Raw genomic sequence first — 22720 nt, forward strand, 5'->3', positions numbered from 1 at the left:
CTTAATCATAAAGATCTCGCCCATGTGTGCTGTGAGGGTCTGCTATACTGTGATATTATCCAGCTCTCCAATGACGCAGTTGGCTACCTCATACAGTTGTGGTGGTGTGTGCCAACAGGCTGTACTGTGATTGAGGGCAATTTTGGGAAGTATGCCATGCAAAAAAATGTGTATTTTTTGAGGTTCTGTGCCAGACGTCTTTTTAGAAGCAAAGTGGCGAAACCAAATGAAATGTGGCATTTGTTAAAATGCATGGAGCCGTTTTCATTAAGTCTTTGACGCCATGTAAAATCAGTGGCAGATGTTTTCAAAGGAGGCCTGGGGATCGACTGAGGAGCCACATATAAACAGAAATAACCTCATGATTGTGTCTGAATGACCGTAAAAACTGCAACAAATGAAAGTGGGCTTGTGCATTTGAGAATGGATAGAGCTGCTGTAGTCTGAATGAAATGTAATCCATGCAGCAGAAAATTTATGTAGGCCTGCATTACGAATGTTTGTTATGCAACACTGTAGTTAATATTCTCTATTTTGTGTATTAACCAAATGTCTGTTACAAATGTCATTACCTACTGAAAACAAATTACATTTTTCAGTTCATTCAGATTACATTCACTGTTTTTCAGGAACAGTGTGTTGGGTTTGTTATATAGAATACCATGTTGATAATGAAAATATAAACTGTGTGTCAGCAAAGGGCAACAGGTATAAAAAAAAAAGAAATTGAAGTTTTTGAATGCCCCTACAAATAAATATGCTCTGATCCATCATCAACATTGTTAAAATCACAAATGCAATATTAAAACAAATAGGAAGTACAAAGAGGATATGACAACATTTTGTGAGCACGTCAACAGTAAGCTAGACATCGGGGGATGAATGATGTATGTGTGAAAATGTGTGAGGCATCAACCACATTAGGAAGTCTAATATAAGGAAGGCTACCTTCGTCACATAACCGCAGGTCTAAAACTTTACACCAACTCTTCATTAGGACATTAATAGTACAAAATGACTATAAAAGGCAAGTCATTGCAGATGTGCCATTTAAGGAATACCTCACCACCCAAATGACTGTATATTATACCCCTTTTCTACTGAGATTAGCACACCTATGTGGGCTTTTTAAACATTTTTAGCTGTGATACAGCAAAAATGAGCTACAGACTCCTTTCCCATTGACAGTAGAGCAGAACTGTGAACACGGCTCTGCAGCAGACAAGCATGCCTTTCTATGTGTGTTTGTGTGTGTGTGTGTGTGTGTGTGTGTGTGTGTGTCTGTGTGTCTGTGTGTGAGTGTTTTGTTTTTTTGGTGTGTAATGTTCTACGTCACAGACAGGCCGGCACACAGGTAAACAGTAGAAAGCAGCATGGATTGAGAGGTTAGTGCTGCTTAGGAGGAAACTGATGGTAATTAGTTGCAGTGCTTCATTTCATCTTGCTGGTGAAGGGGCTTGAAGTAATGCATTCACTGGGGTGTTTTGTTTCCATCAATGCTGACTGGAGATGGCACACACAGGACTACTGCAGTCATTTGACTTGGGTGTGAATGTCCATTGTACAATTTCCAGATGCATTAAATAGCAAGATGTTCGCAGGTGTTATCGTTGTTGTTGTTTTGTTTTGGGTTTTTTGTGCAGTGAAAATGAGACTGTAGTTACTCACTGCGTGTTACATTGAATTAAAATGAATATTTTTCTTGCATGCCTCTGGTGAATAAGGAACCCAAAGACTGAGAATATTCTTGGTGAATTAAAGTCATTGGGGTCTGTGATTAGCAACAGCAAAACTATATCAAAACATCTGTTTACAAACTCTTACACAACTCATGCAATATAATCCAAGTCTCATTTATCTGTCTGTGCTCTCTTAAAGCCAGACTCAACTGACAAAAACAGTAATTTTACTTCACTGAACATGGGAGCTGTTAATCTACCACTGCCTCGATTGGTAGTTTGTTTGGGATATTGTCTGACCATGCAGAAATCTAAACTCACACTTTAAATCACCAAAGTCACATAATAACACAAACTAACTGTTGAGGCAGTGGTGCACCAACAACTTCCATGTTCAGCAAGGTAAAATCATTGCTTTTGTCAGTAGAGTCTGGCTTTGAAGAGGAGTTTCACTATTCAAATCAGTTCCCGGAAAAGGTCGTCTCTTTTGGAAATACTGGGATGATGAGATGACACTTTGACTATACTGCAAGAGTTCTGTGAGTTTGTAGACATATATTTTTTGCAGTTGTTACACTTGGACACCCATGGCTGCAATTCATCAAGAATTTTGTCAGTTTTTGGATTCCTCATTTTCTGTGGAGGAATCTGAGAAAAAACCAGTTTACTTAACAAATTCAGGAAAACACGGGATGATTAATTGACATTCAAATGGTCATTCAGGAAGTGAAGTATTCCTTAATTTATTTTCAACTCTCCTAATTAATAAAGTCTGTCTTCGTTGCAGCTTTTATATAATAATTGTTGTTGCTACTGTTTCTCAACATGTGCTCGAACAGGAGTATTTTGACTTGGCTCATCAGTTAAAAAGAGTTGTTTATTTTCAAGCAACTGAGTAAACATGTTTGCACAGGAAGAAGGGATGTCAGCAGTGTGCTCACTGAAAAAAAAATCCCTCATCTGCAGCTTTGGCCAGTTATGTGGGATTGCAAGTGAGTCATGATATGCTGTCTGAGACGCATTCTTACCCACAACACCTTGACACTCACATACCCCAAAATATCAACATTTACCAGCATACGCAGATTACTGCACATAGTTATTGGGCCTACTCTCAAGATTATTAGCCAAAGCTGAATTTATTCATAAGACTATCAAGTAAAGTTGTTTCCTTGTTGTTTTGGGTTCAAACTGTTATGTAAAGATGTGCATAAGAAACAGATAAGTAAGATATGCTTTGAGGGAAATATTGGAACTTTAGGAAACAATCATTTCTAGATGAGATGTGTAAGTCATGCTAATGTATTAGGTAGTAAAGATGTTGCATCAGCAATTGCGTACAATGATGATGAAGCAGGTAGTTCCCAAAAACAATGCTGTAATGCTGCCATGAATCACATGTCAAAACAAGTGGATTTCTTAATCACTCCAAATGTTTGCTGTAAATCTTTTTTTTTATTTTTATTTTAACATTCAATTAAAGTAAATCCCAGGAAATACAACAACAGACATTCTTTCATGAGAATCTCATTTAGGTTTGACCTAGTTTGACAGTTTATTCAGTATCCAATTATAGATAAAGAGGAAACAAGTCTCTTTTTATGTTAAAAGGGGAAGAAACTTTTTATATCATTACACTGAGCATCTAAATAACAGAAGTGTCTGGCTTGGTCCCATGATGAGTGTGTTGTTCTCAGGTAAAAATACATTAACAAGTCAAGAATAGCTTTTTGCATGAATTAAAGGGATGCCACTTAGCATATGAATATTTTTGTTTATTCTCTTTTTTGGGGGGTTATTTCCTTTTCTTTTTTAAAAAATTAAACAAAAAACAACAACAGTTGTTTAATGATTTACGGAACACCAACTTTAAGAGTTTTCAAAGAAATTTGTTGCTTGGATGATAATATGTTGGTTTTCAGGCAGCATGCTTTACATAATTAACGTAATATGAATGCAACCAAATCAATATGCTTGAGATATGTCCAAATAAGAGCAATTAGCAAACCACTCACAAGCTCTTAGGTAAAGTTAAATGTGGATATTTTGGAAATTCCCCCTGCCCATTCAACAGATGTAAGTGCAACCCTCCCACTTACATCTTGACAGATGTAAGTGGGAGGGTTGAGGTTTGTAATAGGCGGGGGCGAGGTGAGGTGACTAAGACGTTACGTTGCATAAAAACAAGGTCCACAACGAAGGGCACCAAGCAGAGACAACGACAAGAGCCTCCAGTCAAAACAAAGAGGGAAGCAGTGAAGGAGAAACGCTGCTGATTGTCAGCAGAGAAGCTTTTTTATACTTTCTGTCCAACTGAACACTTGTTCACTGCAAGGCTCTCAGTGTATATAGATATATTTTTGTCACATTTTGCAGGAATCTACAGCAGATCTCATCATGAGGTGCTCTGCTTTAGCCGTGTGCTTAATTTTGGGTATAAGCATGCAGGACGGATGGAGCGCTCCCCTCAAGTCCAAGTTTGTCACCTTCCCAGGAGAAATCCTCAAAAACATGACTGATATGGAGCTGGCAGAAGTGAGTAGCAGATGGTTCATTTTGTCTTGATAGATTGAAATTCCCACAACAGTATGCAATCAAGCTGTGTGGTGAAGTAATTACCTGAGCAGAGCTCTCTATCATGATGTTAATGAAAAGAAAATGATTATTTTCGGAATTCCAGCTATATGAGAGAGGATAGAATTCAGTTGTTTTTCAAACTAAATTTATTTTGCAATGATCCAGTCTGCTCTGCTCATCTCATGATACAATCACCCACCTGGACTCATTAATGTTGGTTTCTCATGTTCTCCTGCCAGAATTATCTGAAGAAGTTTGGCTACATGAACACGGTGCAACGCAGTGGCTTCCAATCTATGGTGTCCACCGAAAAGGCTTTAAAGATGATGCAGAGGCAGATGGGGCTGGAGGAGACGGGACAGCTGGATACGTCCACCCTGGAGGCCATGAAACAGCCCCGCTGTGGGGTTCCTGATGTGGCTAACTACAAAACATTTGCTGGAGACCCCAAATGGGACCATAATGATGTCACTTACAGGTAAGTTGAGAGAAAGACTGTTTGATGACATTCTAATGTTTTGCAATGTCTGACATCACATTCAAAGTGCAGCTATGACAGAAATATCACCAAGTGTCTTCACTTTACATAGTCAATTATAAAGCAGAGTGTCATTCTGCTCTCCTCCGCAGGATCATTAACTACACTCCAGACTTGGAGATCTCTGTGGTTGATGATGCCTTTGCCAGAGCCTTCAAGGTGTGGAGTGATGTGACTCCTCTGACTTTTACTCGCCTCTACGATGGAACAGCTGACATCATGATTTCATTTGGAAAAGCCGGTATGTGCATGTGCAGTGGTCATTTTATCTGTCTTTTTCGTATTGATGCTGTCACATAGTTGAATTATAATTTTGTGATTAACACAAGTCTAAAATCAAACACTGATGAGCACTTTAACTTTCTATTCAGATCATGGAGACCCTTACCCATTTGATGGGAAGGACGGTCTTCTGGCCCACGCTTATCCCCCTGGTGAAGGTGTGCAGGGTGATGCCCACTTTGACGATGATGAGTTCTGGACTCTGGGGAAAGGACCAGGTAAACACACTGAACAAAAAAAATACTCCACCACCAACAATTAATATGAGGTTGTCTCCCCCCAGTGTTCACTTCGTTTATTGCATTAAATGTTTTTTTTCTGTCATCCAAGTTGTGAAGACTCGCTATGGGAATTCTGAAGGTGCCATGTGCCACTTCCCCTTCACCTTTGAGGGCAAAACCTACACCACCTGTACCACTGAGGGGCGTACGGACAACCTGCCATGGTGCGCCACCACAGCTGACTACAGCAGAGACAAGAAATACGGCTTCTGCCCAAGTGAACGTAAGCTTGACAATTTATTCTGCAAGGGGAATCAGAGGTTAAAGGTCAGCCAGATGAGGGTATTTACTTTTGTGGCATGCTGACTCGCTTAACTCGCTCATCGTTGCCCCTTATTCTCATTCTGACAGTTCTGTACACATTTGGAGGAAACGCCGACGGAGCTGAGTGTGTCTTCCCCTTTGTCTTTCTGGGGGAGGAATATGACAGTTGTACCACAGAGGGCCGCAGTGACGGCTACCGCTGGTGTGCCACCACAAGCAACTTTGACAACGACAAGAAATATGGATTCTGTCCCAGTCGTGGTGAGTGACAGGAACCACAATGCATAAATAATATGGAGTGCAGCTACAATGGCTTGTTTTCTTACTGTTGTTGTTATGTCTTTGTTTGGCCAGACACCACTACAATCGGTGGAAATTCTGACGGCGCGCCATGCCACTTCCCATTTGAGTTCCTGGGTAAGGAGTATGACTCATGCACAAGTGAGGGACGGGGAGATGGAAAGCTGTGGTGCGGTACCACTGACAGCTATGATGACGACAAGAAATGGGGTTTCTGTCCTGACCAGGGTGAGTTACATGAATTTAAGACAGAGAAAGAAGAGTAAATTAAGTATTAGTATTTACCCTTACAATTCATTAATTCTCTTAACTGTATGTATTCCAGGTTATAGTCTGTTCCTGGTGGCAGCCCATGAGTTTGGACATGCCCTCGGCCTGGACCACTCCAACATAAGAGAGGCTCTCATGTACCCCATGTACACCTACGCGGAAGACTTCTCCCTGCACAAAGACGACATCGAAGGCATTCAATATCTGTATGGTAAGGTCATCATGCAAAATCATGTCAAAATGTTTTTGTTTTTTTAGATCATTTAATTAGGTTCTGTGCACAGTAACTTCAAATTCTGGATATTTACAGAACCACTTCACTCACACCACCTAAAATAAATAAATAAATAAACATTTTTAAGAAATTACTAGGACATGCTGTAGTCACTTCTACAGTTAATAATGAAACATAACCAAATCCAGTCCAGATGGGTCCACGGTGTTGCCATAATAAATCCTTCAGCGTTGTCATGAAGGATGAAAGTCAAATTTTCCAGAGGGAGTATTCTCAATACCTCCTTGTACCGACAATCCAGTGCCATGGTGTCCTTAATGATCCAAAATGTGAGAATAGTCTTTCTTGCTATATGTTTGAGTATTCCAATCAATTTAGCCTTTTGGCTGTTCTGTACACTAAAGAGGTGATAGCTCAAAATCATATGCGATCAAGGTAACCACTTTATCTTTCATGTTAAAATGTTTAAACTTCTCAACACTTTTACTCAACCAACACCATTTTCTTTTTCCAGGACGCAGAACAGGCCCTGATCCCACCCCCCCTCAGCCAGACACCCCTACCACCATCCCCTACCCTGACCCTGACGAGACTGACCCTACAGATGAACCCACTGAACCCACCACCACACGACCTGTGGATCCGACTAAAGATGCCTGCAAAGTGACCAAATTTGACACCATCACTGTGATTGAGGGAGTGCTACACTTCTTCAAGGACGGGTAAGCAAATCAGTCCATTCTTCTTTGAAAAAGACAAAAAGCAGAAACCAGCAGTGCTAACAAGTTAATTGCATGTGCTGATCAACAGACATTATTGGAAGATGTCCAGCAATGGAGGGCTCAAGGGACCATTTTCTGTTTCTGAGAGGTGGTCCGCTCTACCAGCAGTCATTGACTCTGCCTTTGAGAACATGCTGACCAGGAAACTGTACTTCTTCTCAGGTAATAAAGCCTCACACAGTGCGTCAGGGACTATTAACACTTAAGCCAAAGTGCAAGACCATTTTTTCTAATGATTATTTTCTTTCTATAGGGACTCGATTCTGGGTGTACACAGGGAACAGTGTTCTGGGTCCCCGCAGCATCGAGAAACTCGGCCTCCCCAACACCATTCAGAAGGTGGAGGGAGCGCTGCAGAGGGGGAAGGGCAAAGTGCTGCTCTTCAGTGGAGAAAACTACTGGAGGTGAGTTAAATTTATACATAAAATCAGGATGTCTGTCGCTGCAAGTGTTTCAGCTCTAATTCAGCCCTGTCTGCCCTTTGAGTCAGCCCGTTAAACTCCACCTCCACTGTGGTTTTCAACTCAACTGTTTAGCTTTTTTTTTTTACAACATAACCAAAGTCTGTGATTTAAGACAATTTATTGTTTTGCCATTTGAAATGACATTCTCTGCTATGAACACAGGCTTGACGTGAAGGCCCAGAAAATTGACATGGGCTACCCCAGATACACAGATGCTGTCTTTGGTGGCGTCCCCAATGATGCTCATGATGTGTTCCAGTACAAAGGTAATTTTATTTATCTCCTGACCTTAGTGAACAACAATAACTGAAGATTGTTGCATGTAAAAATCCCCAAGTTGCATTCTGGTGATTCAAATATCAATATTTATGCTTTAGGTCACATCTACTTCTGCCGGGACCGCTTCTACTGGCGTATGAACTCCCGCAGACAGGTGGATCGTGTTGGCTATGTGAAATATGACCTCCTGAAGTGCTCAGATGCTTCAAGCACTTACTACTGAGGACATGAACACACAGGGATGAGCTGGAAATCGTCTGTAATGTGGAAGCACCCAGTTCTCGCTCCTGTGCAGGTGTCAGGAAAAATCAGATGCATTGTTTGTGTATAGCGCCTGTTATATGATGTGTGTGCTTTCTGGGATGTGAATAATTGGCCATCATTCATGTTGGCTGATTTTATAACATACAGCATTGGCCTAAAAATAACTTAAAAGCCCAGAGGAAAGCAAAGCCAGTTGTGATCTTTGGCGCTGCCCTCAGTCTGATAATCTGTGAACTGGTTGGTTACGGTGGTCTAAAATTTGAGGCCCATAACCACAATTAAAATATTGTTAAAAGTTATCTGGATTCCAGATTTGCTAAATAATTTCTTAATGTCTGACAGGTTCAGACTCTTAACAGTATTAGATTATTTTGGTATTTATAGCAATATCTAATATTATTTTTGTGTCCTAACGCTTATTTGTTTTGTATAATTACATGTGTGTATCTCTGAAAATGGCTTCAAAGCCAATTACTTGCACTGGAAGACAATGTATGTCTCCTTCACTGAAATTATTTATGAGACTGATATGTTTTGTATTAAAGTTTTGACTTCCAATGCAATAAACATTCTGTGAGAACATAACCACTAGTAGCTGTCTCTATAGTTCACTAAAACCCCCACCTTGTCTTTCAAAATATGCCATCTGTGGCTCACCACACAATATTGATTAATCAAGAAAGATTTAGCATTTTTTCCTTCACCTCACCATGGCAAGACTATTGTAGATATTATAGTCATGCACCAAGTAGGGACTGCATTATAACTAATGTGTTTTCATAACAATAAACACACAAACTAATGAACCTAGAAGCAGACATTCCCTGCCAGAGCAAAGAAGCATAAAGTCAACGGCAAGGGCCGCCGATTTCAGGAGCGGTGGAAAGTTGAATACCTTTTCACTAAAAAGACAAACGTGTGTGTCTCATTTGTTTCAGTTTTTTTGTTTTGAATAACCAATATGATGTGAGAAGCAGCTGGCACCCAGGTATTTTGCCATTATCTAATCTGGCACCCATTCAAAAAAAAGTTTTAACACTTCTGGCTAAAGTAAATTCACATGCACAACACTATCATGTGTTAGGGACTGTACTGTATTTACATGTAAGGGGTGGCTTGGGAGTCACTTCGTTTTGTGTTTTTTTTTTTCGTTTCAGATAAATAATGCGATTTTCTTTTTGAAGATTCATTTATTTTTTTAAAAAGGAAACAATTGTTTTTTGTATTGACAATGGTAAAAATGATACAAATAAGCAGATGAGAAAATAAACAGGTTAAAAAAAAGAGAAACAAAACAAATAACAAGGAAGTTCGACATTTTTAATCCACGGCCAAAAACATACATGTTGTCATGTCTAAATATGTCATGTTATCACTCTCTGCTGTATCGATTATCAATAGTCCCCTGAAACAGCGGCCCTAAGTCTATGCATATTACTCCGCATCCGATTGCGTAATACGCCTTCCACTCAAAACAATAGTCCACTTAGTGATTACAAACATCACATTTACTGAAATATGTTAAACAACATACAACGGCCAGTCGATTACTAAACACAAAATGGTAAAATTGGTAAATACATCCCTGTTCGGTTGAACAACGAGTGGTTTTCGAAAAAGATAATAAATAAGATCCGGTTGCACGGACAGGAAGCAAGGAGAGTCTCATGGCGCCCGACTAGAATGAAGCAACAATTATCGGTTACTAATTTCTGTTCTATTTAGCGCATCTACACTAAAGGATACCTCTCTACTCGAAAACACACGGTAAGAAAAAAGCGTGGAGATTCTAGTACCCGGGAGGGAAAATGTTTTCATTTTCTTCAGGGAGAGCATTTGGGCGGTCTGCCGCAGCTCAGGCCCTCGAGGTCCCCAGTAGAGCTCTCAGAATGCCTGAGTGTAAAACGGCGCTGTTTGGTGTAAAATGGCGCCGCGGAGCAGGCAGGACGAAGGGCAGCTGGGCCCGTTTAAAACGGCTAGCACGCGATGTGTTGAATGGCGTAACATCCAAAATGTCGACATGGCGAGACCAGTGACAGTTCTCGCTTCAGTAGCGTTATCCACTCAACCACTCAAAAACACCAGGAGACTATTATATGTCTTTCGCAGCTTTATTGAACAAAATACCGAGTTGACAACAATGCTCGTTAGCCAGCTAAAAGCTAACGTTAGCTGTTGTGGTACATCGCGAGCTAACGTTAGTTTCTGTAGGCATCAAGTTTCGAAATAACTTTACTGTTGTCCATGCCTGAAGTCAGTTTGTACATATAGTCACACTTCACCAGCCAACGCGTGTACTATTCAGCACCAACATTTAGACATTTAGGTCATTAACATTAACGTTGACGTCCTCGAGTGAAAATATTTATTATAGCTAAGTTACCAAGTAGACCTTGGCTAAGGTAAATGCTAACGTCAGTTGTGAGAAACCATCGTAGCGGTCGTTTCCAAGTTTTCCGAAATAAAAAAAATGCTCAGAAAACATATTAATCACACTGTGATGATTAACTAACTCAACATCCTTTACTTAAATTAATATTGGAAAATACCTAAAACACCCTGGAGAAAAATACTTATTTCAAGTCCAGACAAACTGCATCAGTAAATTGTACATATTATCACAAACTCACTTAGCTATCGGGTGGAGATGAATTAAAGTATAAAGAGAGTATAAAGTGTTAGCACATCCCAACTGTGTTTAAGTATATCAGAGTAAATGTACTTTTATTATTTTCAACCCTTTGGATATAAATATTGTCCAGGTAGCTGTTTTAAACTCTGTCCATGTGCACTCCATTTGTTATGTAGTACAGACCCATTATTGGTATCACAGATCATGTAAAAGGTCTCATAGAGACACACCAAATATAAACTGTTCACAGCTCAAAGTGACTTTAAAACAGTAACAGTCGGTTGCCTGTCTGTCAGAGTTCATGGCCGCTGGACATCACAAAATAACCTTAAAAAGGCAAATATTGTATTTTACAGAAAACTGATCATTTGAGTAACTTTTTCAAGTATTATTTACAGTATCTTCCTCAGATTAGAGATAGTTTCACAAACTTTCTACTTTGCCATCCAAGATGCCTGCTGGACTCAAAACTCCTAGTTTTGTTGTAAAAGTTGTTCTATACTTTGTGGTTTATTTAGTGACAAAGTAGCTGGGAATACAGTATGTAATGTTGTACAAACATCCTGAACAATAATGAGTAACAGAGCTGTCCTAAGGCAGGGAACCAAAGAACTAGACATGAGTTGTATTCATTTGAACAGAGTGAGCTTGCAGTAATGCCTAATGCTTTACACACTTTAGATTAATGTTTCACTTTTGTGGATAGTCATGGATTCGGAGGAGAATGAGGTGGAGAGCAGCAGCGATGCAGGTCCCTCAGGGATGGAGGAGCCGTCTGAAAGTGGCATGGGTATGGAGTCATCAGAGGCCATGTCTGCAGACAGCAGTGATGCTGCTGCCTCTCATGGACAGGCCCCAGAGTCTGACTGCCATGTGGGACAGAGCTCAGAGGGCCTTGTGGTAAGCTTTTTCAATGAAAAAAAAAATCTGATGTTTTTTCATTTTTTGTGCAGGGAGAAAACAGTTACTTACTACATGCATCAAAACCTTATATAGCAGTTTGGCTTTTGTCAGAAAAGTTTCTTAATCGCCACGTCATTCTCGTCCCCTCCGTGACAAGGTGTTCATCCCAGAGACCAGCTCTAGTACAGACGTCAGAATTTCATCAGTCCACCTCCCAGACTCCTCCTCAGTGGCCCAGTCCACCAGCGTGTCCAGCGTGTCCACGGTGACTCAGTCAGTGCTGGTGTCTGAGTCAGCCCAAGTGTTGGTCCACTCTAGTGCTGCATCTGAAGGAGCCATGATGGTTTCTGACTCAACTGCTTCTACCTCGTCAGACCTCGGGTCTGCCATTGACAAGATCATAGAGTCCACCATCGGCCCTGATATCATGAATGGTATTTCCACTTAAACTCCACTTCCCATTGTAGCATCATTGCTGAGCAGCTTTAAGGTTGTGTCAGTTTGATGAGTTTACCATAATGTGGCAGCTTTCTTGTCCTGTGTGAACTGTTCTTCTGATAGGTTGCATAGCTGTGACCAGTGCAGAAGATGGAGGTGCAGAAACAACCCAGTATCTGATATTACAAGGACCAGATGATGGTAAGTTAATTTTCAAAGTGAATGAGAAAATAATGATTATGTTTATACAGGGTTCCCACGGTGATGGAAATCCTGTCTGTCTTTCTTTCTGTTTGTTAGTTCTTGTTTTTAAAAACAGTTTTGAAGGCATGTTTTCTTTAAAAAGTTTTGGCAGTTTTTTCTTTTTAAGATTTTTGGAGGTTTTTATTCTTTAACATTTTTGCCGATTTTTATGGAAAACATTCTGGTGATTCAAATGTCAAAGCAATTTCTTTTTTGTTTGTTTTTAATTTATGAAAGGCATGTTTTGTTTAAAAATTGCAAAAATGACACAAATGTCTGGGCTAGTAAAGTCAATGAAATTTGTGGGAACTCTGTTTATGTAATAGAAGCAATATACGTAATACTCTGGTGGGACATGACTCATATAGCATTAGTTCATAGAGTGGGAAAATTATTAGCATAAACTCATGACTCAACTTTATTTTAGTCCTACAGGAAGTGAATTTTTATGTTAGTAATTTAAAATCAACTGAACTTGATAACACACATTATGGGAATATTTTTTGACCAAATAATATTTCATCCATCTATATGTATTTCTCTGCTACAGGGGCTCCTATGGTAGCCCAGATGTCATCTTCGGCCCTCTCTGATCGTATCGCCATAGAAGCTCTCGTAGAAGGCCCCACGTCCACCTGTCGGGATCAGGGAGACCTGCAGGGCAACCTTGAACCCGACCAGCCCGACGATCAGCCTGGTCACTCGTGTTACCCAGAGGACAGCAGCAGTCAGCCTGACCAGCCCCAGCACTCCCACCCCTCCCAGTACATGGACTGCAGTGCAGATGGCCCAGACCAGACAGGAGAGTCTTCGTCTTCCTATGTGGAGTGTTCAGGCGAGGAACCTGACCAGACTCGCTCTCAGTCAGGGTTCCCTGACTACAGCGGGGATAACAGTGACCAGGACCTGCCTGGATATGTGGAATGCAGTGGGGCTGACTCAAACCCTACCAGCCGAGGCCACTATGTGGTGGAGTGCAGCGCCGGGTATCTGGAGTGTGCGGTGGATGATGGAGAGCAACCACATCATTCACGCAGTTACATTGACAGTAGTGCAGACCACCGGACACAGACAAGTCGACAGTATGGCGCACAGTATGGAGCGGAGTGTGTTGCAGCTGCAGACTCTGAACAACCAGGTTGTTCTCAGTATCAAGCGAGGGACGATGATGACGACGATGAGCAGAACCAGGATCCAGATCAGCCGCAGCACTCCCAACAGCAGCCCCAACACTCCTGTTACATGGAAAGCAGCAATGGTCCAGAGGCCTCTCTGTATGCTGATGACAGCTCCTCATCAGACCACCCTCTGGCAGACACGGCAGGTTCAGGCGGGCTTCCTGAGGCGTTAGAGTGCAGCGAGAGCCAGCCTGGGCCCTACATCAGCAGCAGTGGGACATACACCGCAAATCCAGAGCCTGAGCTGGCTCAACAGTGCTCGCCCAGCCAAGAGGAACCTGAAGGTTCCCAGGGGGCTCAGGATGAGGCTGGGCTGATCAGGGAGATGGAGACATCGACGGTGGCAGAAGGCTCCGAAGACAGAGCACCAAATCTGGCTGAGTTGGAGGAGATGATGGAAGTGGTGATTGTACAGCAGTTCAAGTGTAAGATGTGCCCATACAAGAGCACCTCTAAAGACACACTCATCAACCACATGAGAGACAAACACTTCAAAACTGCAGGTGAAGTGGTATGGTTGATTATGTGTCATTGTTATGTGGGGGGATTTTGAATTTTTTCTTTATTGACATTTTTTTGGTGGTATCATATTCGGTTTTCAGGGGACATGTCAAAGAAGCGTAAACGTGGTCGGCCTCCTAAAAGTGAAACTTTTGCCCGTCGCCAGGCAGAGAGGGAGGAAGCTGAAGAGAGGAAGGCAGCAAAGGCGAAGGCTGCGAAGGCTGCTCCACAAGCAGAAGAAGAGGAGGATGATATTGTGGATGCTGGTGCTATTGATGACACTGAAGGTTAGTGAGGAAGACTTTCTGTAAACCGCCAAGGCAGATGAGCGTTTATGCTTTTCTGAATTAGTGAGTCAGTCAAAAGATAAGAATAATATTCACATTTTCTCTTTTTTTCAGAGGATAGTGACTACAATCCTGCAGAGGAGGATTGCAAAGGTAGACCACCTGCCATTATAAAGAAGCCCGCTCCTCCTATCTCTTCCTCCTCCCAAGGGCGTCCTCGACGCAAGGTTGGCCGTCCAAGGAAATACAGCCTTTTAGAAGAAGGCTACAACAGCAAAGGTTGGTTTTCAGTTTTGACAGAGCAAAAACAAATCCAGCCTAACACTGCTCATAGATGAGAGAGACTCCATAAATCTCACAACTTTAGGTTTCTTTGTTTTCATCCTTGTCTTTCATTGGTTTGTTACAGAAGCAGAGAGTGTTCATAAGAAGCCCAGGGTCAGTGCAGATACCAGTGCACCTGAAGAAGCTAGCTCTTCTGGGCTAAACAATGGTCCTGCTGTGGTTGGTGATGGAGACACAGCTGAGGCAGCAATTAGCCAGTCAGACTCTGAGAACAAAGACCCCTCATCCAACACACAGCCAGAGGAGGAGTTCTTTCAAAGGAAACGTGGCCGACCCTCCAAGCGTTTCCTTCGCAAGAAGTATAAGAAGTATATAAATAGAAAGTAAGCATCAAATTTTAAATTTGTGTGAAATTTGTGTTCCAAATAGTATTGCGTATTATTACAACAGTAATAGTTCCTCTTTCTCTTCATCATCTTACAGTCGGTACTATAAATCCCTCAAACCGCTCCTGAGACCTCACAACTGCTGGATCTGTGGCTCACGCTTCCTCACTCAAGAAGATTTGCGCTTCCACGTAGACTCCCATGAAGGCAATGATCCAGAGCTCTTCAAGTGCCTCCAGTGCAACTATCGCTGCAAGCGTTGGTCGTCACTTAAGGTCAGTCGCAATAAAACAGGTCGCACCATACAGGTTACATGCATGTTTGCATGGTATCCTAAAAGTCTTGCGGGCTTTTTTGCAGGAACACATGTTCAATCATGAAGGCACTAAGCCATTCAAGTGTGAGGAGTGTGATTACACAAGTGTCTACAGGAAAGATGTCATTCGCCATTCAGCAGTGCACAACAAAGATAAGTAAGTAACAAACACAATTCCTCACACAGAGCTCATTTTGCAAGTTTTAAAATATTGTTAATGATTTTTTTCTTTTCTGTCCAACAGGAAAAGAAAGACTGAGTTGGTAAGACATTCAGATATTATGCATTCTTAATGTTGCAGCAGAATTGCTGCTGTCTGTTTCCTGTTTTGGCTTGTTTTGGGTGTCTTTTGTGTCACTTGACTAATCAATGTTGTTGCTTTTGTGCTCACTCCTGCAGGCACCAAAGGTGTCAGAGTTCCTCTGCCCTGTGTGTCACAGGGTTTACCCCATGCAGAAGAGACTGACCCAGCACATGAAGACGCACAGCTCAGAGAAACCACACATGTGTGATAAGGTCAGATAACAAAGATGTACAATTCAAAAGCACATAGAGACCACTAATGTTTTTATTTGTGTCTGAGATTTGACAAATACAGGAGATATGTTATCACCGGTTCTCTCCTGACAAGCATTTTCATGTTCTCCGTCAAACTTACAGTATATTGTTCACTTAAACACATAATTCAGGTTAATGGTTTAACGTGGGTAAAAGAGCATGGTTTTGACCTGCTCTATATTGTGAAATGGTGCTATTTAAGTAAAATTGACTTGACTTGACTGGTAACCCATTCAGGATTTCCTATGAAGATATTCCTGGAAAAGTCCATAGCTATAATGATTTGGGGGGAAGATTATTACCCTTGTAAGACACTTATTTTATCTCCCTTCCTTCTATTACATGATTTACCTGCCCAATAGAACATTTTTGTTGTGACAATCTTTACAGGAAAGTGAGTGTACGCATTATTTTATGGACTTTTTTATCCACTGTAAAGTGCTCCAAAATTTAATTGAACATGCCTTTCTGTCTTTGCAGTGTGGCAAATCCTTCAAGAAACGGTACACATTCAAAATGCACCTACTGACCCACATCCAGAGTCTTGGAGACAGCAAGTCAGTACTGATTTTTTTTTCCATGTCTTTTATTTGTCACTTGTCAGTCTTTATTTAAAAAAAACATGCATGTAACAGAATTGTTGAATTAGCACTTTGGGTTTGAATGTGTCTGAATGCATCATCATTAGTCATTTGTTGTTTCATGCTAGTAATGATGATGTCATCACAGTGAATAACTCTCGGATGTGCATGTGTCAGGTTCAAGTGTGAATTTTGCGAATACACTTGTGACAACAAGAAACTGCTGCTGAACCATCAGCTGTCCCACACCAATGACCGGCCGTTCAAGTGTGACTACTGCAAATACTCCACCTCTAAAGAGGAGTTCCTGGTCTCTCATCTGGCCATCAAACACACAGGTCAGTGTGGCAGGAAGACTTAATTAATTTATTTATACTAAACATGTTATCATGTTCACCTCATAAAGGTAAAACTGCGCAACACTTAACACTTTGTCCTTTACAGGGGAGAAGCCTTTCTCCTGTGATATGTGTCACTTCACGACCAAACACAGGAAGAACTTGCGTCTGCATGTGCAGTGTCGCCACCCTGAGGCGTTTGACGAGTGGTCTGTGGCTCACCCAGAGGAGCCTGTCCGGAGGCGACGCAAACCCTTCTTCACCCTACAACAGATAGAGGAGCTCAAACAGCAACATGACGAGACACAGGATTTGCAGAACACTATTGTGAGTCAGTTAGAGCTTTATTTGTTATTTATCTTGGGCCCAATTTGGATATATGTTTATTTGGCACTGGGAGATGATAACTGTTTTTTTTCACCCTCCTTTATTAGGTTGCAGTGGATTCTGCGACACTACAAGCCATGCAGGGTATGGAAAATGCTTCCGTGTCCCAGGATGCGCTGGGAAACACCACCATCATCTATGAACAAGGTCAGTCCTGTCATTCAAGAATCAGTCAGTGTTTCTGGTGATGTATGTCTTCTAAATTTGACTTTTCCTCCTTGTGCTCCTCAGCTGAATCCAGTGATCAATCTGCCCAGAATGCCCTCGACCTGCTGCTGAATATGAGCAATGCCCGGGAACTGGTTGGAAATGCCTTACAGGTTGGTGCAATGGCTCATCAAAACTTTCACTTTACATTAGCAGGCAACATTTACGTGAAAATCCACTTGAAATTTGTAAATAAGTGTGAAACATTGTGTAAAAATTGACTGTGCTCCTTAGGTGGCGGTGCTGAAGTCAGATGGCAAAGCTTTGGAAAAGGGCACGTGGAGTACAGTGACCACAACACCGGGCCAGGCCCAAAAGGTGGTGACCTTCCACGTGTCTGAGAACGGTGAGACGGTGCTGCAAGAGGCATACGAGGCAGCAACCTCTGAAACAGGAGAGCTCACTCAGATCGCCATTGAAGCCTATGAGGGTGGAGGCGATTTCAGTGTGGTGGAACAGGCAGCTGAAGAGATCCACAGCCCTGGATACAGGTAATAGTGGGGACTTTAAGTGGGAGAGTGGGATGTCCTCTAATAATTTTGAAAACTCAGTCACATGACAACTTTAACTATAATGAGATTGAATGTGGGACTTCATGATTTCTAAACCGCTATCAAAATGTTCTAAAACTGTGTGTTTGCAGTAATGAAGAGAGCAGTCCTTCTCAGGCTGCAGAAGTGTCCGGGTCAGAGAGTCTGAAAAGTGACAAGTACTACCTTACATCTGCACTGCCTGATGGTGTTCTGCAGCAGGTGGAGGTAACTGTGATAGATCTATTTTTTGCATGTAAACATCGGTCTACACAAGGTATCCTTCCTCTGACTGAGTTTTTTTGTTTTCTGTCAGCTGAGCAGTGAAGCTCCAGCCTCTCCCTCTGCTGTGAGCTCTCCCGGTATGAGCACAAAGAGGTTTTCCTGTCGAATATGCATGGAGTCTTTCCACGGACGCTCCGACATGGAAAACCACAAGAGGGCACACTTGGATCCAAACACCTTCAAGTGTCCTGACTGTGATTTTACCTCCACTTCCTGGCCAGAGGTCAAGGTCAGTCTTCAACTCTGTTGTCAAGTCTGTTTTTTTTTTATCTTAAAAAACCTTAATAATCTACTAAAGTCATGGGTTGCTTTCATAAATTGTCCTAAGATTTTGACACTCAGATTAATATTCAACAGCTCATCCAATAAAGTTTTAACAGGATCAAAGAAACCTTGGCAGCATTTCCACACTCTTAAGTAATTTCAAAGGCATTTTTATGTATTTTAGGGCTTTTTTGTCATATTAAAAGTATTTCTGTCCTGAACCCTTCGTCTGACACTGACTTTTCCTGATGTATATCCTTTTCTTAGGCTCACATGGGGCTGCATTCCTACCTACGCCCTCACAAGTGTCCAAACTGTAGCTTTGCCTCCAAGAACAAGAAAGATCTGCGGCGACACATGATGACACACACCAATGAAAAACCGTTTTCTTGCAAACTTTGCGGACAAAGGTGGGAGTGTAATTCATTTAAATAATCATAAAACTTGTATTTGGTTAACATTTAGAACTCAATATATTTATACACATTAGGTCACAAGGTGGAAATGAACAGCTGCCAATGCTGATGTGTTTTTTTCCCCCAATATCTCAGGTTTAACCGTAATGGCCATCTGAAGTTTCACATGGAGCGTCTCCATAATCAGGATCATCCCGCTCGCAAAAGCCGCACAGCCACATCTCAGCAAACCATCATAGTGAACAGTGATGAGGAGGCGCTGGCCACGCTACAATGTAAGGAACACAAATAAAATAAAAATGTATCAATGATATCAGGTATTGGGCATTGAAATGTGTTTACTGGTAATAAACAGAGGCCACATTCAGTGTAAAACCATGTCTCAAAAATCTCAACTTAATGTGTTTGTGTCTAACAGCTCTACAGGCACATCAGACCGTGATCACTCCAGAGCGGCTGCAGGCTCTGGGACAGGAGCACATCATTGTAGCTCAAGAACAGGCACTATCAGACCAGGTAACAGCATCCCTTCACACTATACTGGACGTACTTGAAATTTACAGGAGCTGTATGTGACAACATACATTTGTGGAAAGAGTGCCAAAATGGCATGGTGCCGACAGAGCTAACAGTGTTAACTTGAGGAGGGAACCAGAGAGAGGGCATTAAGCTTCCACCACTGTAGGATTGGTTAGCTTATCAGTGGTTACTGCCATATGAGTGCAGTGCAGAGTGGCAGGTTAGCTAGTGAGTCGGATACTCACAAAGAGAGTCATATGCACCATCGTGGATGCACAGCAGGCCGGACTGTCAACAACAAATAGAGTTGCATGGATAGTAACACAGAGGTAGCCTGACTTGCATTGCTATATCTTTGCATAGCAGATACCAGTTTGCTGCTACATTAATGTTCTGAATGTTGGATACAGCTCCTTTATCATACTCCTTTTGGAATACAAGGTTCCCGCCACGGTCATGGAATAGCTGGAAAAGTAATGAAATGTCCTAATCATGTTTTCCAGGCCTTGAAAAGTCATGAAATTAGTAAAAAAAAATATGTAGTCAATGTAACATAACCACAAATTTATTTTCTGCAGCTGTCAATGTCGATGTGTAACATTTTGTTTACCGTCAACATACATGTCTTCATTTTCTCCTCATGTGCTGTCTCTCTCTTCATGTATGCCATATAGCTGAAATTATGTTTGAAAAGAGTTTGAATATAATATGTTGAAAAAATGCTGGGCAGGTAGGGCAAGAAAAAAAGTAATGCTATTAAAAGTAATTAAAAAAGTCATCAATTTTTGTCCATAAAATAGTGTGGGAACCCTGGAAATAGTTTTTTTGTATACAGTGTGTAGCAACTCTGTGTTTTATAACTAAATGCATTGATGTGCACATCAATCAGGAGGAGGGCACATACATCCAGCAGATAACCACCATCGATGGACAGACAGTTCAGCACCTGATGACCGGAGAGAACCAGGTGACTGAGGTATGAGACATTTTTTAGATTCTACCAGGAGAGGAATGGACTATCAGAAACATAAATATATCTAAAGCAGAGCCCTCTCAATATTCTTTAGCATTAATCTCAACTCATTTGTCCTGTTTCAGGTTCAGTACATCATCTCCCAGGATGGCGTGCAGCACCTGATCCCTCAGGAGTATGTAGTAGTAGCTGATGGCAACCACATACAGGTCAGTGTATGATCTTATAAGAAGTCCCCAAAGCTAATGTATACATGCATTGTTTTAAGGTAATAATGTCTTGTTCTAATGGCTCCTCTGTTCCTCAGATGCCGGATGGACAGATCATCCAGTACGAGCATGACGGGGCCTTTCTGCAGGAGCAACAGGTGAGGCAGATGTTGATCACTACAGTTCAAGAATTTAACAAAATGAGGCAATTAACTTATAATGCCCCAAGTGAGAGGTGTTTGTTTTTGGACTAAATTGCTCCATGTTCTTGATGTGTTCAGATTGCTGTGAGTCATGACGGTCAGATCCAGTATCTACCGGTGAGCTCGGAGCAACAGATGGTGAATGCTGAAGATATGGAGGCTGCTGCCCACTCTGCTGTCACAGGTTGGCTCTCTTAGGGAACAGATTGCACTTCACTTGTTTTATATTCAGTCCTCCACTACACTGTTAGATTGTTTGTATTTACCAAATTCACTGCACATCTTGGCTGTGATTTTGCTCGTAGCATTTTCAGAAACACACCACAAGTTTGCAGGTTTGAAAATGACCTTTCAGCTTTGGATGTCCTGATAGAGTTTTTTGCCCCTGATCCTGATGTCATTTAACAATGAGCATCAGCCAATACTGATCAGATACATCTGTTTTCTTAGATAATCAGCTGCAATTGCACTTCAAGTACATTTAAGTTATTCAAATAAATCTGGAGCATATGCTATTCAACTGAATAACTCCATAAAGCAAAAAAGCCTGCACCAAAGCTGTTCCTTAATGTTTAATTTTTATTTTATGTTTTTCTAAATGCACTCTGCATTGCTATGCATGAAAACTTTGCAAAAAAAACATCTGTGTGACAGCTGAAACAAAGGATTGGACTGGGCTCTAATGGTTCAGTAAAGTTGATCCCGATAAGTTAAAAAAAATGTCTTGATCGGCTCCACATCTGATCTTTAATATCAGATTAGGGCATCCCAACTTTTAGCTGTTGACTTTACTTATGAAATCTACCCGATAAAAAATATTTAAATTTTAAACCTAAATTTCAAACCTCAGAGTAATGAATGGAAACATTATTGCCTCCTGTAATGTTGACGCTTTGGAAAATGGTGACAAAAGGTAAAATTTGCTTGCATGAACCATTATGATGAATACCAATAGTATCTACAGCAAACCAAGTGGATGATCTTTGCTCTTGTAGCTGTAGCAGATGCAGCCATGGCGCAGACACAGACAGTCTACACTGAAGCTACACCCGAACAGCTGGAACAGCTGCAGCAGCAAGGCATCCACTATGATGTCATTACCTTCACAGACGAGTAGGTGGATATTTAAACCTACCAGGATGCAACCCACTACAAACCACTATGAGCTGACAAGTACAGTGACCTCAACTTATTTATGCATTCAGCTGGCTGTGAACTTAAGCATAATCTCCTCCACAGTTTCTTCTGCTCGGAGGCGGTCGCACTGTTCAATAAAATCAACAACTTTTTGTAAATTCAGATTATTGCACCCATTGCTTCTAACTTAATCATAGGGGCATTTAAGAGTTTATTTAGCAAGGTTAGTCTGTTCTGTAATTATTAAAGATGAGATGATGATGTGTTTACGTGCCTCAATTGCTTCCATTTGCAAGACAATGTAATCAAAGAAAATGAAATGGCTTATATCATGTTTTAGAAAATATACTCAGCATCAAAATGAACATTTTAGTTTTTGAATGGAATAAAACAAAAAGGGAGTGTTTATTTATGACCTGTAAGGATAAAGTTAATTGTTAGAAAGCCACAGTATTGTGTTTACTAAATTTTGTTATGTACATAACTTTTGCATTTGTCTTCTGTTCCTTGATGAGGGGATTTGGTGGATGTGAAGTGTTTAATAAGCTGAAAACTGACACCAAATAAATCACTTTGTGTATACTTGTGTATTCCAAGTATTAAGTCCATAAATGTCCAGGTTTTGCTGTATAAGATAAACTTTGCTTGATTTTTTTATTTTGGAAAATAATGTATAGATGAGACAAAAGTAATCCCTTCTTAATCAGCACTTGTGACCCACTAAAGGTG

General features: G+C 41.2%; 2 protein-coding genes across 3 annotated transcripts; both read left to right on the plus strand.

Annotated features, from left to right (window-relative positions):
* Positions 1-3867: 3867 nt before the first annotated feature.
* Positions 3868-8800, plus strand: mmp9 (matrix metallopeptidase 9). Its single transcript, XM_042491877.2, has 13 exons — positions 3868-4214; positions 4496-4734; positions 4887-5035; positions 5166-5294; positions 5407-5580; positions 5709-5882; positions 5976-6149; positions 6247-6402; positions 6941-7148; positions 7237-7370; positions 7462-7612; positions 7835-7938; positions 8050-8800. The coding sequence occupies exons 1-13, from the start codon at positions 4077-4079 to the stop codon at positions 8172-8174; spliced, it is 2055 nt and encodes a 684-aa protein (XP_042347811.1). The 5' UTR covers positions 3868-4076; the 3' UTR covers positions 8175-8800.
* A 1041-nt stretch (positions 8801-9841) lies between these two features.
* On the plus strand, positions 9842-22573 carry LOC121947066 (zinc finger protein 335-like). Of its 2 annotated transcripts, none has more exons than XM_042491951.2 (28): positions 9842-9982; positions 11554-11747; positions 11908-12184; positions 12312-12389; positions 12982-14112; positions 14212-14397; positions 14512-14676; positions 14807-15065; positions 15166-15343; positions 15429-15541; positions 15629-15647; positions 15784-15900; positions 16423-16499; positions 16701-16861; positions 16968-17188; positions 17296-17395; positions 17480-17568; positions 17690-17946; positions 18099-18213; positions 18302-18499; positions 18802-18944; positions 19086-19225; positions 19369-19466; positions 20359-20445; positions 20568-20651; positions 20750-20809; positions 20933-21038; positions 21850-22573. In XM_042491951.2, the coding sequence occupies exons 2-28, from the start codon at positions 11556-11558 to the stop codon at positions 21969-21971; spliced, it is 4773 nt and encodes a 1590-aa protein (XP_042347885.1). In that variant the 5' UTR covers positions 9842-9982; positions 11554-11555; the 3' UTR covers positions 21972-22573. The 2 variants fall into 2 exon arrangements, with proteins under 2 accessions (XP_042347885.1, XP_087938340.1); XM_088082214.1 differs by lacking the exon at positions 9842-9982 and adding an exon at positions 10135-10617.
* The last annotated feature ends 147 nt before the right edge of the window (positions 22574-22720 follow it).

Source organism: Plectropomus leopardus, chromosome 9 (genome assembly GCF_026936395.1).
Source record: "Plectropomus leopardus strain MGB_pleo_1.0 chromosome 9, ASM2693639v1, whole genome shotgun sequence".
Classification (NCBI taxonomy): Eukaryota; Metazoa; Chordata; class Actinopteri; order Perciformes; family Serranidae; genus Plectropomus; species Plectropomus leopardus.

Bases quoted from the DNA above. Each gene is read 5' to 3' on its own strand.
- mmp9 (XM_042491877.2), top strand. From the start codon at position 4,077: ATGAGGTGCTCTGCTTTAGCCGTGTGCTTAATTTTGGGTATAAGCATG. The intron at 5,036-5,165 runs GTATGTGCATGT...CTTTCTATTCAG, and splicing joins GATTTCATTTGGAAAAGCCG to ATCATGGAGACCCTTACCCA. The intron at 5,883-5,975 runs GTGAGTGACAGG...TTGTTTGGCCAG, and splicing joins TGGATTCTGTCCCAGTCGTG to ACACCACTACAATCGGTGGA.
- LOC121947066 (XM_042491951.2), top strand. From the start codon at position 11,556: ATGGATTCGGAGGAGAATGAGGTGGAGAGCAGCAGCGATGCAGGTCCC. The intron at 17,569-17,689 runs GTTGGTGCAATG...TGTGCTCCTTAG, and splicing joins TGGTTGGAAATGCCTTACAG to GTGGCGGTGCTGAAGTCAGA. The intron at 21,039-21,849 runs GTTGGCTCTCTT...TTGCTCTTGTAG, and splicing joins TGCCCACTCTGCTGTCACAG to CTGTAGCAGATGCAGCCATG.